The sequence below is a fragment of the Macrobrachium rosenbergii genome, chromosome 2 (assembly GCF_040412425.1).
Source record: "Macrobrachium rosenbergii isolate ZJJX-2024 chromosome 2, ASM4041242v1, whole genome shotgun sequence".
Taxonomy (NCBI): Eukaryota; Metazoa; Arthropoda; class Malacostraca; order Decapoda; family Palaemonidae; genus Macrobrachium; species Macrobrachium rosenbergii.
This window is the reverse complement of record NC_089742.1, coordinates 41,180,513-41,198,012: the sequence shown is the minus strand read 5'-3', so window position 1 is coordinate 41,198,012 and position 17,500 is coordinate 41,180,513. Positions and strand designations below refer to the sequence as shown.

The 17,500-nt window shown below is 33.1% G+C and overlaps 1 protein-coding gene across 17 annotated transcripts in view; it reads right to left on the bottom strand.

Moving 5' to 3' along the window:
* Positions 1-17,500, bottom strand: part of LOC136845769 (mucin-2-like) — a 1,649,806-nt gene that overhangs the window by 982,305 nt on the left and 650,001 nt on the right. For all 17 annotated transcript variants that reach the window (XM_067116026.1, XM_067116065.1, XM_067116170.1 and 14 more), the window contains one exon: positions 16,245-16,459. In XM_067116026.1, the coding sequence (XP_066972127.1) occupies positions 16,245-16,459 (215 nt within the window). The remainder of the gene's footprint in view (positions 1-16,244; positions 16,460-17,500) is intronic.

The window sequence follows — 17,500 nt, the reverse complement described above, 5'->3', positions numbered from 1 at the left end:
CACGATTTCCCCCTATAAGAATATACTTTTAATTACCAATATATATGAAGTATTCCACTTAATAACAAAATTCTAAATAAATACTCGCAATAATAACGTTTATATAACGAATCTATATCGCTAAAAACTTCAAGAGTTATAAAGAAAAATATTAAAGCAAAAATCAAAATAAAAGTAACAACACAGAACAATAAACACCGAAAATAAAAAAATACATACATAAATAACAGAACAATAACAAATAACACATTCTTTGTACATATCTTACAACAAATATTCACCAGCTTCCTAATTTCACGCAATAGTTTTCAATCGTTCTTCAAAATATCACAACACACACACAAAAAATAAAAAACAATTACACATAGGACCACGATAAAATTCGGCATGTCCAATTATCCCGACACTAACATTCTCGACATAAAAAAAATCGCATATAAAAAAAAACACACAAACAAACAAAATTACACTCCCACACAAAGGACAATGGAGTAACTACAACAAGGGTAGAGTTAGGAAATTAAGGTAATATTTTATGAAATGGCGATCGATGCAGGCCCCTTAAGGGGTGGTAACGACCTTTCTCAAGACATAGGGTGGAACTTACAATGAATATGCTTAATGGGGTGTGTTTTTGTGTGATTATATGCCTATGCATAGGTGTGCATACTGAAAATCAATTATTTCATACTTGTGTGTGTGTGTGCATATTGATTATGCAAAACCTAGGTATTTTCTCTTTGAGTACTGAACGTTAACTACATGATTAGCTTAAAAGTGAGCTTACGAGTATATTGAATTTCCAGTGTTAAAACTCGCTTGAGTAATTTATGCTCAATACACACACAGACACACACATAATATATATATCTATATATACAGTATATATATATATATATATATATATATATATATATATATATATATATATATATATATATATATATATATATATATACATATATATATTATATTTATACACACATATGCTTGTACATATATGGTCCCAGTCGATCTCTTGTCGCTATATCCCTACACCTTTCAGGAGGATAATTTATTTCTTTCACCTGAATCAATTTTTTTTTACTTGCTCCATGGCACTTATTTCTTTTCTTTTCTGACCTTACTTGATATTTCCAAGAACTTCATCAGAAGCCAGCTGAAAAATTCATATTAAGGACGAAACACAACGTGACAGTTTCTTTCTCCATCTCTCTCTCTCTTGTCCCTATGTACACACACACATATATATATTGTATATTATAAAAATAAAAGCAAGAGCACACACAAATATATATATATATATACATACATATATATATATATATATATATATATATATATATATATATATATACTACTATATATATATATATATATATATATATATATATATATATATATATATATATATATATATATAAAACCCCAATAATAAGTACATTAAAACGCACAAGTCATACGCCGAAAGAGAGAGAGAGAGAGAGAGAGAGAGAGAGAGACAGAGAGAGAGAGAGAGAGAGACTGGTGCTGTCTTCGCCTCACATCCAGGAGGAGACCGACCGACGTGGCCCGAGGGAGGAAAGAGAGGAGGAACTTCATAGAGCCCTCATAACAGGCTCTCTATGCCTCATCAATTTGCGTCTCACTCAATTTAGCGGTGCAATTGCTCTGCTCTCCTTCCCTTGTTGTCTTCCAACACGTGCGGGACGTAGCGTCTTCCCTCACACGGCCGGAGCAGGTGATTTCGTCTTAAGAGCAGCACAAGGCATGTTAAGATTCAGCTTAATAATAATAAAATAATAATAATAATAATAAAAATAATAATAATAAAATAATAATAATAATAATAATAATAATAATAGTAATTATTATTATTAGTATTATTATTATTAAAACAGTTTTACCAGGCCACTGAGCTGATTATCAATTCTCACAGGGCTGGCCCGAAGGATTTGTTTTTACTCACAAAAAATTTTTTTATTTTTATTTTGTCAATTAAATCATAATTTTTCGAAAACTTTATAGTTGGATTAATTGCAACTGTTGATGTTTCTGACAAAATTTCTGTGATCGATTTAATCGCAAAATCTGATAGTCGCTGCTGATTGTACTTTGGACATTCCCACAACAAATGTTTAATTATTATTACTTTACATTCAGGGCATTCTGGAGCCGAGTTATGTGGGTTATTCATCAGGTGTTTACGTGTTGGATGAGAATGGCCTATTCGGAGACGTGTCAGAATTACTTGCGTTATGTCCATCTCTTTGGTATGATGAACTCCATTTTCCAGTACAGGGACGAATATATCATAAGATGATGAGATGCAGTGATATCACTTTTTTAATTTTCTGTAAGAGAAAACTACTGAGGTAGCTATATGTCTGTCCGTCCGCACTTTTTCTGTCCGCCGTCAGGTCTCATAAACAACAGAGGCTAGAGGGCTGCAAATTGGTATGTGTATGTTGATCATCCGCCCTCCAATCATCAAACATACCAAATTGCAGCCCTTTAACCTCAGTAGTTTTTATTTTTTTAAGATTAAAATTAGCCATGACCATGCGTCTGGTAACGATATCGGTGCCAACAACACAGGCCACCAAAGAGCCGTGGCTGAAAGTTTCATGGGCCGCGGCTGAGAGTTTCATGAGCCGTGGCTGAGAGTTTCATGAGACATTATAAGCTGTACAGAAAACTCGACTGCGCCGAAGTTTCGCCGCACATTTTGTTACTTATTTATATAGTCCAGCGTCATTATTTCCACATTCTAAAATGGTTTTAAATGCAATTATTTCCCAGTTTCTCGATTTATCTTTGTTATTTTTTTGCACTGCTTTTTCACTTTTATAAGAAACAGGATTTCAGTCTGTAGGGGTCTTTTTTACAAGTGTATGTCTTGTGGGCATTTAAAAAAACAAGAATAAATAACAGAGAGCACACAGCAATAAAACAACAGAGCAAAATAACTGTAAACAAATACCAGTAAAATAGACAGACATAAACTAAATTTACCATACAGCACTGTCTAAGTTCCTGAAGAAAAACACCCACGCACAAATTTAGGCCATGCAAAAAAAAAAAAAAAACACGAAGAATCACTAATACCGAAAGAGAACTCAAAGCAACGAAAGCATCGTCTCGGTAGGCTACACACTGGTAGGTTCCTATTCGCGTATTCAACTGCCATCTATCGACTTTGATTAAAAATGCACCGAGAGGACCTGCATATCCCTTTCCCAGCCTCTATTATTCATTGGTTTTTTCGGGAGGGCCTTTTCCTTCCTTCCATTGTCCCGAAATGTATTTTTAAATACGTCCGTTTCTCTCTCTCTCTCTCTCTCTCTCTCTCTCTCTAAATACACAGAAACAATACGACAGGGTGTGTCTCCAAATATAGGCACACATATGTGTGCATATATATATATATATATATATATATATATATATATATATATATATATATATATATATATATATATATATACATATACATACACAATATATACACGTGTGTGTGCCCTATATTTGGAGACATACATCGTCACACTGTTTCTGTGTATTAAGGAAGAAAGAGAGACACGAAACATATTTAAAAATATATTTGAGACAATGGAAGGAAAGACAGTCCCCCACCCCAAACAACAATGAATAATATATATATATATATATATATATATATATATATATATATATATATATATATATATATATATATATTATATATATATATATATATATATATATATATATATATATTATATATATATATATATATATATATATATATATATATATATATATATATATATATATATATATATATATATATAATGTAAAAACAATTTTGTCATCCTTTTCCTAAAGGTTTCAGCAGTTGGTGTTCACATAAAATTATTGTGGGTTGTATTAATATATGTGAGATAATGCATTGTACCGACTGTGCCCTTATCTCAAGTGTTCCACATGCTAACAGGAAACGCTTTGGTAATCTATCTTTCGGCAACTGAATTCATGAAATGAATGGAAAAAAAGAGGATTCTCATTAAATTTCCAAGAGCAAAAATCTGAAGTCTAAGAGACTGTGAATTCGAAAATAACCATGGCCATGACATAATTAGTAAGGACACAGTGTAGAATTTTATGATCTGAATAAAAATATGCTGAATCACTTCGTCTTTTTTATACTACTGTGAAGCGAAATCAAGTAAACCGTTCAGTGAAGGAGTTACTCGAAAGCTTCTTCGTTTTCAGTTTTCTGTAAAAAAAAAAAAAACTGTTGTGCCGGCTTTGTCCGTCCGTCCGCACTTTTTCTGTCCGCCCTCAGATCTTAAAAACTACTGAGGCTAGAGGATTGCAAATTGGTATGTTGATGATCCACCCTTCAATCATAAAACATACCAAATTGCAGCCCTCTAACCTCAGTAGTTTGTATTTTATTTAATATTAAATTTAACTATAACTGTGCGTCTGGCAACGATATAGGACAGGCCACCACCGAGCAGTGATTAAAGTTTCACGGGCCGCGGTTCATACAGCATTATCCCGAAACCACCGAAAGATAGATCTATTTTCGTTGACCTTGATTATACGCTGTAAAGAAAACTAGATTGCGCCGAAGAAACTTCGGCGCATTTCTTACTTTTTTTTAAAGAGAAAAATTGCACAAGGAGAATTCCAATGCAGATTATGGTTCAAGTTATCCATCTGTGGAGACAGTGAATGGCGTTAATCAATCAAATGGCAATACAAAGGAAAACGGCTTCACAGAGAGAGAGAGAGAGAGAGAGAGAGAGAGAGAGAGAGAGAGAGAGAGAGAGAGAGAGAGAGAGAGAGAGGTGGATATAATAAGAAATATTTACGTATAGAAACCAAATCCTTTCCAGCAGAATGACAGTTCATTTAATAGAACATGCATTTCTACAAATAATTGAATAAATAAATAAATAAATAAATAAATAAATAAATAAATAAATAAATAAATAAATAAATAAGTAAAACTGCTCAAATCCCAAACCGGGCGACGAAATGGATTAGAAAAAGAAACCAATTTATGAAGAAGATAAGAAGATCAAATCTCGAAACACCCTGAAACCTCTCTCTCGGGTTTATGCTGACATAAACCACCGGAAAAAGAAAGAAAGGTGAAGCGCGTGGGAAGAGACTTAGAGAGACAGAGAAAGAGAGAAGGAAAATAGGAACCTCCTAAACGAACTTTAAAGAACTTTCCAGGTCAATGACCAAAGAGGTATATAAACCACAATGATCTCCAGAGATAATCCTTTGTAAAGGAGCCTCTTGAAATTGAGAGATCGAGCGACATCTTTTCCTTTTTTTTTTTTTTTTTTTTTTTGATGATAAGTGCTATGATGGGTCCTTTTTATAGTTCAGAAAGAAAGTAAAGTAATTATTCACGCTAATTTTTTCAGGCTAAAGCAACTTTACACGCTAGCGGGTGACTTCCGAGAAAAAAATCATCATATAATGGATGAATAAAGATAAATAACCTTCGTAAATACATACTACAGCCTCATAAAGCCTCTTCACATGACCATACAGAAGCCTCATCAACATTAAGTCAACTACATATCAAATGCTGCGCCATCATTCACTTACATTTATGACCGCGTTTTTCTGGCTATAAACACTCTTTAGCTGCAGTTCTACCTTGTCTATTCTAACCTTCCCCCTCTCTTGGTTCCTTTTCACTATCAAATCCTCTCCTTGCGTTTCCAAAGAAAGATTGACTTATAAAATAATCTGATCTTTCATTCAACATGAACTCGCTTCCATACATATAACAACTCATGAACCATTTTGTCTAGCAGAAAAAAAAAATTATTTCCTACACTGTAAAATATTTTACCATGTACAATTCCATTGCAAAACAAAGTTTGTAGGACATTACAATCGCTACAAAAAAATGAGTTGTGTACTAAATTACTTATAAAAATATCTAAATCAATTGCGGGATACGAGAAAACTATAAAGTTCACGTAACGTAAAAGCGTAGCCTTTAATTAATGTTTATGAGAAAATTAATTAAATTAGTTTTTATAGCAAAACATAATAAGGCAGCATACCCTCTATAGCAAAACAAGGAGTTTAAGAATTTCTTCAATAAAAGAATATTGGTGGACAAACTAGCCGAAATTTCATCAGGATTCCCTTATTAGACGGAGAGTGAGACTGGATATCCCTTCTTAAATCTTTCATGGATTTATTTCCTCAAAATCTGTTTTTTTTTTATTACGTCAGGTAAATTTGGAAGGTCTTAAATTACACGTTTTAAGGAGATTAGTTTGTTTAATGAAAGCATCATTTGACCTTTGTCACTTCAAATTACGCAAATGTGTTACCTTTGAAGATGGAGGGAAATGCTTTTTTACCTTTGTAGTGGCATTAGAAGGGAGTTTTTTCTTTGTTGGACTGTTGATATGAATATTGTATTTTTGTCTGGTATACTTGGAAGGAAAGGTTCCCATTGTAGTAACAGAAACCTTTGAACATTGAGTGAAGCTGAACATTATATAAATATATATATATATATATATATATATATATATATATATATATATATATATATTATATATATATATATATATTATAATATTCACACACACATATATATATAGTCGATAAAAAATAATTCCTCAAAGCTAGTGTTACAAGCTAAGTTTTTTTCATACAGATGCCGGAGGCGTACTTTTTTGTGTAAAAACTTGGGTACATTTATTTTCTGTGTAATTCAGCTGTAAGTAATTTTTTCCCAGTCTGAATCATTTATAAAAAAAATTCTATTCACTCTTAATCTTGACACGTAATTAACCATAGTTTTTTGTTTAACGCCTTCGCTACGTAGACGAAAAAAAAATTTTTTTCCAACTTTATAACACGGAAAAACTTTCCTTTCAAGTTTATTACATCACAAAAAACACTACATTCAATCCAACTTTCCTACAAAGAACGGAACTCCCTTTTAATACCACTGAAAAAAAACTTTCCCCCCAATCTACAATAGATAACTTTCAAAGGAAACAACTGACGTAATCTAACATGACAAAAGTCGAATCAAGTTTCCATTTAGCAAGAAACTGTTTAATCTCCACAAAAAGGTAAACTATAAAACTTTACAAACACACCCCCGCATGTAAAAAAAAAAAAAATAAAAAAAAAAACAGATTCTGAGCAAATAAGTCCATGAAAGAGAGAACATAATTAAAACTTTTATATAAACCCAGCCGGCAGGTATTTAATTTTCCCTTTATGTTTTCCTTTTTTTTTTTTTTTTTTTTGCTTTTTCCGGTCGGGGCGATTTTTATGAATAAAGATCATTATGTTCCAAAATGCGGACAGCGTTCTATAACAATAGATTCTAATACAAGGATTTTTGGCTGCGAAGAGGGGTCGGTAAACCACATGACTGAAACCAAAAAAAAAAAAAATAAATAAATAAATAGATAAATAAATAATATAAAAGAACATTCACAAAAGCAATTATCAAAATATTCATTATACGTCGACCGCATCTGAATGTACTATGAGATAAGAAAAATTAAAAATACTGTTCTAAAATTATAATGAAAATGTCATAGGGAAAAATATTCGTAGAAAATTTACTGGAACTTAATATAAATATCTGAATCAAATAAAAATCAGAATATTTGATTAAGAGGAAGCCAAAATAAGCATATGTAGAAAGAACAAATAAAATAGCAAAAGTCTCAGCATCACGTAGGAGAACCTCAAAGTTTATCTAAAAATACCTTAAGATATGGATTACTTCATGACAGGAGCGACAAAATATGAATGACACCTGAAGATTATATAGCCTTTTAAAATCAAATCTCAAAAGAAGCAAAGTAATTAAGGGGGAATGCAGACAAAGGCAATATATATATATATATATATATATATATACATATATATATACATATATATATATATATATATATATATATATATATATATACATATACATATATATACACATATATATATATATATATATATATATATATACACACACACACGCATACATACATACATACATACATATATACAAAAGAAAGGTTAAGTATATCTTAGTTTAACCAGACCACTGAGCTGATTAACAGCTCTCCTCAGGGCTGGCCCGGGAAGGATTAGACTTATTTTACGTGGCTAAGAACCAATTGGTTACCTAGCAACGGACCTACAGCTTATTGTGAATCCGGAACTATTTATAGCGAGAAATGAATTTCTATCACCAGAAATAAATTCTCTTATTCTTCATTGGCCGGTCGGAGATTCGAACTCGCGGCCAACAGAGTGGTTATACATATATATATCATACAATGACATCAAATGGTACAAAGAGCTGGCCCAAACCGGTTCGTACTCGAGTTAGTGATTTTCTGATTAGTTGTCAAACTTACCTGCCTAAAAAACAGTTCTATGTCAATTACGAATCCATCACTACTATTCTTATTTCGAATAAGAACTTCAAAATTCCCTAGCAACGATCGACATTTCTTACAAGAACCAAAGAATTCCTCACAAGCATTCTAATTTCAAACAAGAACTAAAGTATTCTTGGCCACAATTTTATGCCCCCGGTTCCGCCAACCAAATCTTTATGGAACACTCTTACTTACAAAGAAGTCGTTAAAGCCGCAATCGATAAGGGAAGGGAAATGGAATGGCCATAAAATACACAGCTGGTACATCTAATCCCCTTTCCAATACAACCAAAGCTCCTTTATACTCCGGCATAGTCTATTTTTGTCCCTGGCTCTCCAACGTCCATTTCTCGCGTTGCTCACTCACGCTGTTGGTTTTCCGGGACTCACTGTGACTTATAACGTTTCGCATATGACCCCTAAGATTTCTTGCCACTTATGGGTGAGGTTTCTTGCCCTATGCCAAGCCCATGCCCACGCCCACGGGTCACGGGAGATAATGTGTCGGGCACTCCTTGTTCTCAATGAAACATGCTGTTTCTTGTACTGACTTATCTTCGCCGATCGGAAGACCACAGGCATGGCAAAAGTGTTTATTTATTACTTCAACTGTCAAAATAAGAGGAATGTCTCTCAGTAGATACTGATGTTCAAAGCACAGCAAGTAAAGCTCCTCTCTCTTAAATGCCATTATGAAGCTTAGTTTAGAACAAAATTCACAGATTCTTATAAGAACCACACCTTTCAAAATTTCACCACAATCAGAGAAGAAAATGGTCATAGCACTCTTTATTCCCCATAGGCACTTCTTAGGATAAGATTACCCTGCCCAAAAGTTGGTCCACATATCAAAAAACCAGTTGATCAACTAAACAAAAACAAATTCCATTTACCTGGCGCTACAACAGTAACTTACACTTACAAAGTGAACAAAACATATATACTCTATTAACAGGGAGAAAATTACGGGATAGCATTCCCTTCATGTTGACAATTTCCCTTCAGGAAAATATCACATAACTGGCAAAAAGTTAACAGCAATCCAAAAAATGCATATATCAGCAAAAAAAAAAAAAAAAAGAAACTGCATCCTTGTCTTCATTTTCAACGAAGATTGGCGAGACTTTTGAAATAACTTGTGGGCAGATATGAAAATAAACAAACAAAACATCCAGATTCTCCACCTTCAATTAACTAAGCTGGTGGAGTTAAAAAAAAAATTACATTAAACCCGAATCTTAATCCTCCATTAATTCCTTCAACTATAAAGCTAATACTCCCCTTTCCCATATTTGGCCCTTTCCCTCTGGCTCCCCGAGGAACTAAAAGGATAGTATCCTATAGTATCCTAGCCAGAACCCTCAGCCGTAACCCACCATGACTCCCCCGGTCTATTAAGCCGAAACAATTGTCCTAACGAGTTCCTTTCCCTTAGGAGCTTTGTGCCACTCAGCAAATTAGAGCCCGGGCCAGCAACAAGTGACCGAAGAATCTTATAAACAACTAAAACAATAATGAAAAAAAACAACAGCATCCACCTCTGAGGAAGGTCGTTTTCCATGGCAACAGGCAGAAGGCAACGCATATATCCTCTTTTTTTCACAGATCCTGAAATACTGTACATGAACCGCCAGTAATACGATCTTCAGATATTAACCACGCGACAAATATTCCGCCCGAAGAATGGAAAATTCTGGATGAAATTTGTATGCTTTAAAATACTTTTTAAAGAAAGCCGCATGCGCATAAATAAATATACATACATACATCACACACACACACACACACACACACACACACACACACACATATACACACATATATATATATATATATATATATATATATATATATATATGTATATATATATATATATATATATGAATTATATTTGTCTATCTATATACGTATATATACATACATAGACCACAATATATATATAGAATGTGTGTGTGTATGTATATATATATATATATATATATATATATATATATATATATATATATATATATATATATAGTTCAATATCATAAATTAAACAACTTACGTGTTTATATAATTCATACACACACACACACACACACACACACACACACACATATATATATATATATATATATATATATATCCGATAAACAAAAATATCCTTCCATACTTTTCCATAGAATGCCAAATATAAACAATTGCATGCAAACTAAACCAGAATTCTGAACACTGAATATAAATAAAAATTCCGGTAAAAGCTGCAAAAACTCAGGAATAGGAAGTCATAGTAATTAAAAAATAAGCAATCACAATGAATAATTCCAACAACCTTAGTGAAGGATAAAGGAAAATAAAAAAAATAGTATAAATTATACAGTTAGAAATGAAAGAAAATAATAATAAGAAGAGGTAGAGACAAATAATTATTCTTTAAATTTTTAAAAGGGTATCCACATGTAATTCTGACCGCAAAGGTAATAGGCAAACCTCGGATTAAGCAACACAGCATTCTATGAAAGATACCCTGGAAGCAATCAAACCTGCTCAATATCAGAAATTAAATACATTACGTGTTTATATAATTCATATATATATATATATATATATATATATATATATATATATATATATATATATATATATATATATATATATATGTATATATATATATAGTATATATATATATATATATATATACACATGTACATATATAATATATATATGAAACCACTGCATGATAGAAAACAATGAAAACTCCATTCATTCATCATTCATGATCAATAAAAAAAACACCATGATACCAAACCCCTAAAACAAAAATTAACTGAACATTTTTTTATGCAACCATTAATCAACAGAGCGCTGTACTTTTTTTTTTTAATCCTGATATTCATAAACTTGATACGAGGCCCCCGGTCATGCGAGGGGCCATTTGCAATCCAAATATGAAATGACTGCCTGATGTCAAAATTCTCGCAGGACACTGAATGTCATTATCCTCCAATCGGCCAATGAATATCTCTCTCTCTCTCTTCTCTTCTCTTCTTTCTCTCTCTCTCAAAACGTAACCACTGCAAAACTACAGAACTAGAAACCGAAAATAAATATTAACGTTTTTGGCAATTTAACACATAAAATGTATAAACATACTTTAATTTATGGTTTATGGAAACGTGCCTTGTTCTATGTTACAGATGAAAATATGAAAAGCAAGAAAAGCCATGTCATAGTTTAGCAGGTGTCAGTTCCAAAAAACGTCTACGGACAAACGCTACCTAATTTCACTTACTGGTCACTAACATTTCACAGAGGAAAATGGACGCAAGAATAATATTTAAGGCTGGTATCTTGGTACTGGCGAAAACAGTGCCCATCATTAATAATATATATACTTTAAACTCAATTTCATGTAGTGACACTGTTTCTGTATTTATTACTAAATATATTTCGCAAAATATAAGGAAGAATTAGGCCAGAAGATATCACTGCCAACCTGTCACCAAAGTCTTCTTATCTTTTACTTGCGTTTAAAACCATTTAACAAATACAGGTTAATCTGAAACGTAAAAGAAACATGTTAAACGCGATAATAAACATAAAAATAATTACCAGATAACACATAACGAAAAAATAAACTTTTAAAGCAACCCTTTTCGGAAATTACGGTCATTCAACCCAACTAAAATGCTGCGTTTCTACGTGGAATTAAATGTTCTGCTTTATGTACAACGCGTAGACCATAAAACAATAAAGGGATGATTTAGCAACCCACCGGTCAAAACAAATAGACACAATACATCAAAAGGATAATAGAAAATTAAATGCATATAATCCACGTCAATGTGAACAGGTGTTTTTAAATTGTACGGTAAAGTGAACAGGAACTATGAGGATTTGTGTGGGGAAAGAATACGAATCCTACACAAAATACGAATCCTACACATCCGCCCTACAAAACGTCCCAGGATTTATGTAAAATAGAATGTGCACCATTCACATTCTCGTTCTACATACATAGTGGAACTATGACGATTTGTTTAAGCCGAAAAGAATATGTAACGTGCATTCTCTGTCTATACAGATAAATACAATTATTGCATACCTACGTAAACATAACATACACCTACCCATCTCCGATATTCATATATACATATAATACACATACATACACATAAAATGACTGTAAATTTGTGTAAAATAAAATAAGCATCTTAGACATCTGCGGTATACATACATACATACATACATACATACATACATACATACATACATACATACATACATACATACGTCATAATCAAGTAGGATATGAACCAGACATTTACTCCACGCTTGAACATACATAAATACATACATTCATAAATACATAATATAGTAAAAACAGAATTCGAACCAGGCAAATTACGCAATGCTTCCATTCTCACATACAAACAAACAGCCTGTCACAAACCGCAATTCCGACCATATGTCATAAAAAAAAAGCGACGCATAATCACGGTGGCATCAAATATTAATTTCGACACATGCAACTAATGTGGCTTCCCGCTGACCATCAAACGGCTTCATCGGAGCACAGACAAACTAAATGGCCTCAGGTTAATGTTATTTAGGGAGGTTAAGTGGTGCCGCGACCAACCGTCCGTCAATGTCGTTTAAAGCGATACACGAATTGGACGCGTATAAAAATGTATGGATGTGAAAACTTGCCCCATTCGTCATATCGCTTGTTTTTTCTGTATGCTAAAGAAGCGGGCAGCTTTAGGTGTCACTAGAGAGAGAGAGAGAGAGAGAGAGAGAGAGAGAGAGAGAGAATGGAGTCTTCCGGTGCATCACCAACGTGAGGGTGGATACAATGGAGAAACTTCAGATGTATCACAAAAGTATGTCCGTGTATGAGAGAGAGAGAGAGAGAGAGAGAGAGATTTCAAAAATAAAATGGTTTTTCATTAGCGCTGCTGCTGTTGCATGATATTACCATTCTGGAAAATTCAAACCAAACGATAAAGCCCTGGGAAAAGCTGTACTTTATTCGTCACTATTGTGGAAGAATTAATCGGCTAAATGTTTTACTTCCTGCAGGTAATTAAATCAGTATTCCCGATATTTCTAAGCTTTGGAACTCTCTTCCGAGGCCCCGTTTTTTCCAGATTTTTCAACTACCAATCCTTGACGAAAGAAGTCTGCGGTTTTTCTCGCTCTTTTCTTTCCTACCAGCTTTAATTAATTTTTTTTTTTTTGGGGGGGGGCGTGACGCAGGCTACGTAAGGGAAGTGAAATGTCTCTTCCACCGGTCAGTGCATAAAAAAAATATTAAATCTAATTAAACACGAAAAAGAATCAGTTTATTCAACTTTAAAAAACAATCAATCCTTGCCCTATTCGTAAGCTGGGGATAAAACTGTACTTATTCCATCACCTTATCCTCTGTCTCATGAGAGCTCATAAAAGCATGCAGGTCTTAAGCCTGGATTAATGAGGAAGGCTGAGTGGAAGGTTAAACCCCGCCTTGTAAAAAAAAAATACTTAGGCATTTAACGAGATTTACTACAGCTCTGATCAGGAGCGAAAACCAAACGATAAAGCCTGAGGTTAAATCTCATTAAATACCTGCAAGTTTTGGAGCACAGTCAAATGATCTGTTCTAAGACATTAATCAATCAGATAAACAATTAGCAAGTCATATTAGCTTATGAATATTCACTAAATATTGGCGTGGTCGCAGCGCACTTTCCTTGATAAGCAAATCGGAGAGATAGATTGAGTTACGCGAATGAGATTTTCAGTTGACAGAAAGCGCATCTAAAATTAAGGCTGAGAGAGAAGGAGCATCTTCGGTTATTTCACCATCTTCACCTTTATGTTATGCTGTGCACAGAATGGAGGGGTAAGTAAGACGGAGTCAAGAAAACAAGAAAATGAATAATGAAAATCTGTTCGTTCCGAAGGAAAATGAAAGTATGAGGTATGTAAACTTCCATAAAAAAATTCCTATTTCGCTTTCCAAAAGTGACTCGCTACCTTAATTGAAAAACAAACCAGACTGCGCAGTAACTAATCAACTAATGAAAGCTAAAGTGATTCTTTCAGTGGTATAAACGGGGTCAAAACAATGGTCGCCGGCAAGAGTTTTTCAAGGAAAAACTCTTTTAGTGAAACTCCACAAGAAACGACAAACATCTACCGTCGGTTCACTAATTTCAAACACCAGTAACAAAGACATTATCTATTTTGGTTATTATTATTCAGGCAGCTATTTCCGCGTTTTTAGCACCGTACAAGCGATGTTAGGTTTATGAGTCAATTAATACAATGACTTAACCAATGCCCTGTTAATAAAACGATTCACCAAGAAGTCATGGAATAAGTTGTACGAAATAACACTCTTAACAATATTACATTAAACTTCCTCTTATTTTCATTATGTGATGTCCTCGCAATTAAACTTGTACACGAAGTCGCACTGAAACTTACATAAGCTTCAAAATTTCTGCATCACCGAAATTAATGTAAATCAAGGCAACACAGCTCACACAAACAATCTTAGCTTCTCAGGTTTAACTGTAGTTCGTTGCTTCGTACATACACCTACTGTCTGTTTAAAAGACTAAAGACTGACTTTTGGAGTGAAGCTGTACATGATAAAAGTAAAGAAACGTAAAAAAAAAATATATATATATTTTAGAATACACTACAGCACCAAATTTCCTTTTCGCCAATAAAATGTGGAAACTGATTGCATTTCAATAAACGCCTCCATAAACAAAATTGGATTGAGTAAAAGCAAGCATCAAAGTATCAATAAAACACAAAAAAAGATTAAAAACCCAAGCAAACAAAGCGAAAGAATTGATAGAATTATTAATGATAACCTCCCTACAAACTAAACCGCATTTAAGTAAAGGATGCCTCAAAGTATCAACAGAAGACAAGAAAAAGCAAAAATTTAAGAAACAAAGCAAATTTCGCAAGAGCTGCTGTACCAAGCAGCGGGGATCCGTATCCCGTGAGAAACCTTCCGTGGAAGCACAAAAGCAATCGATCATTCGGCCGAATGGAAATGGCAGGGCATTCCCCGACGAAATATTTCTCACATGTTATGAAAACAATATTCAAGACATTCACCATCCTCCAATCTTTTATCTCCAAAAGGAGAGGATGGGCAGGGGGGGGGAAGAAAGTGAGGAGGAGGGTAGGCAGAGGCGGAGGAGAGGAGGGGATAAGGTAAGGGTAGGGGGGCGTGGAGGAGGAGGGGTAGCAAACGTCTCTGGCAGCAAAAGGAAATCCAATCGATGTCTCCAAGAATTTAGGCTTATCAATGACCTGTCAGTCAAGATTAGGGGGTAAAAAATACGTACGCGTCTTTCACTGAAGGTAAATATACACACACACACACACACATACATACATATATATATATATATATATATATATATATATATATATATATACATATATATATATATATATATATGTATATATATAATATACATATATATATATATATATATATATATATATATATATATATATATATATATATAATATACAAATATATATATATATATATATATATATATATATATATATATATATATATATATATATATAATATATAAATATATATATATATATATATATATATATATATATACAATAAATAACATACTTCAATAGTTATACTAACAATAGTTAGTATAACAGCCATACTAACATATGGCCACTTCCTCCCTGAAAACTGCGATAAATATCCAATTACAAAAAGTGGGCGTGAAAAAAAATTTACCACTAAAAAGAAATGAAATTCTCATGAACACTCACCATCTTCATGAGGCACGTGTTCGGGACTCCTTGTGGCCTCGGCTACAGCTGCTTCCAGCTGCTGCTGTTGCTGCTGTTGTTGCTGCTGTTGCTGTTGCTGCTGCTGCGGGGTCTGTGGTGACTGCGGCTGTGACTGCTGACCACTAGAGGGTTGCTGACTCTGCTGCTGTACTTGCAGCGGCGGTTGCTGAGGCTCCCGCCTGCTGCTGTTGTTTCTGAGGAGGAGAGAATGACAAGTGATTACTTTAGAGAACGGATAATAATAATAATAATAATAATAATAATAATAATAATAATAATAATAATAATAATAATAATAATAATTTAATTTAATTTTTACAAGTCTAGAAGATCCCTGTTTTCTACATAGACATGATGTTAACATACAGGTGACTATGTAGCCAATAAATAAATACTTTTATAATATATGTATATATATATATATAATAAATACTTTTATACATATATATATTTATATATATATAATATAACATATATATACACGTATATAAATATGTATATATATGTATGTATATACTGTATATATACGGTATATAGTATATGTACAGTATATATATATATATATATATATATATATATATATATATATATATATATATATATATAATATATATACATATATATATACATAATTATACATATATATAATATAATATACAATATAATATAATATAATATAATATACACACATATTATATTACATAATCCTTCTGAACCGTAATACCCTATAAGCAATATCCTGGATATTCGTAAATGGGGAAAAGAACTTTGCTGCATCCATTTCCGGAAGATGAAAGCGGCGTGCTGAAAGATATATCACACGTAAAACCATTACCTGTAGCATAAACCTTTGTCATGCCATCAATAACCAACGGCCGATGAAGCATCCACTTATTCGTAAAATATATAAGTCCTCGTATGTTCCTTTGCGGGCTATGTTTTAAGACGAAACCCCGTCTATTTATGGAAAACTAAATCAATAATAGCATTCAATTCTAATCAATAGAAGCTGTCAGCTCTACATGAGTCCTATTTTACGGATTCAATCAAAGTTTCGGAGGAATTGCTAACTTCTCTAACCTTTAAAATATCAGTAATACTGAAACTTTTCCATAAACGGTAATCTCTTGGCTCTTGCGCTCTAGAACTAAACTCGAGGCCAACTGACTAAAAAAATGAGGGCAACCCATTCCTAGCAGGACACGTTTTTTTCTGGAGGTGTTGTAGTAACAAAG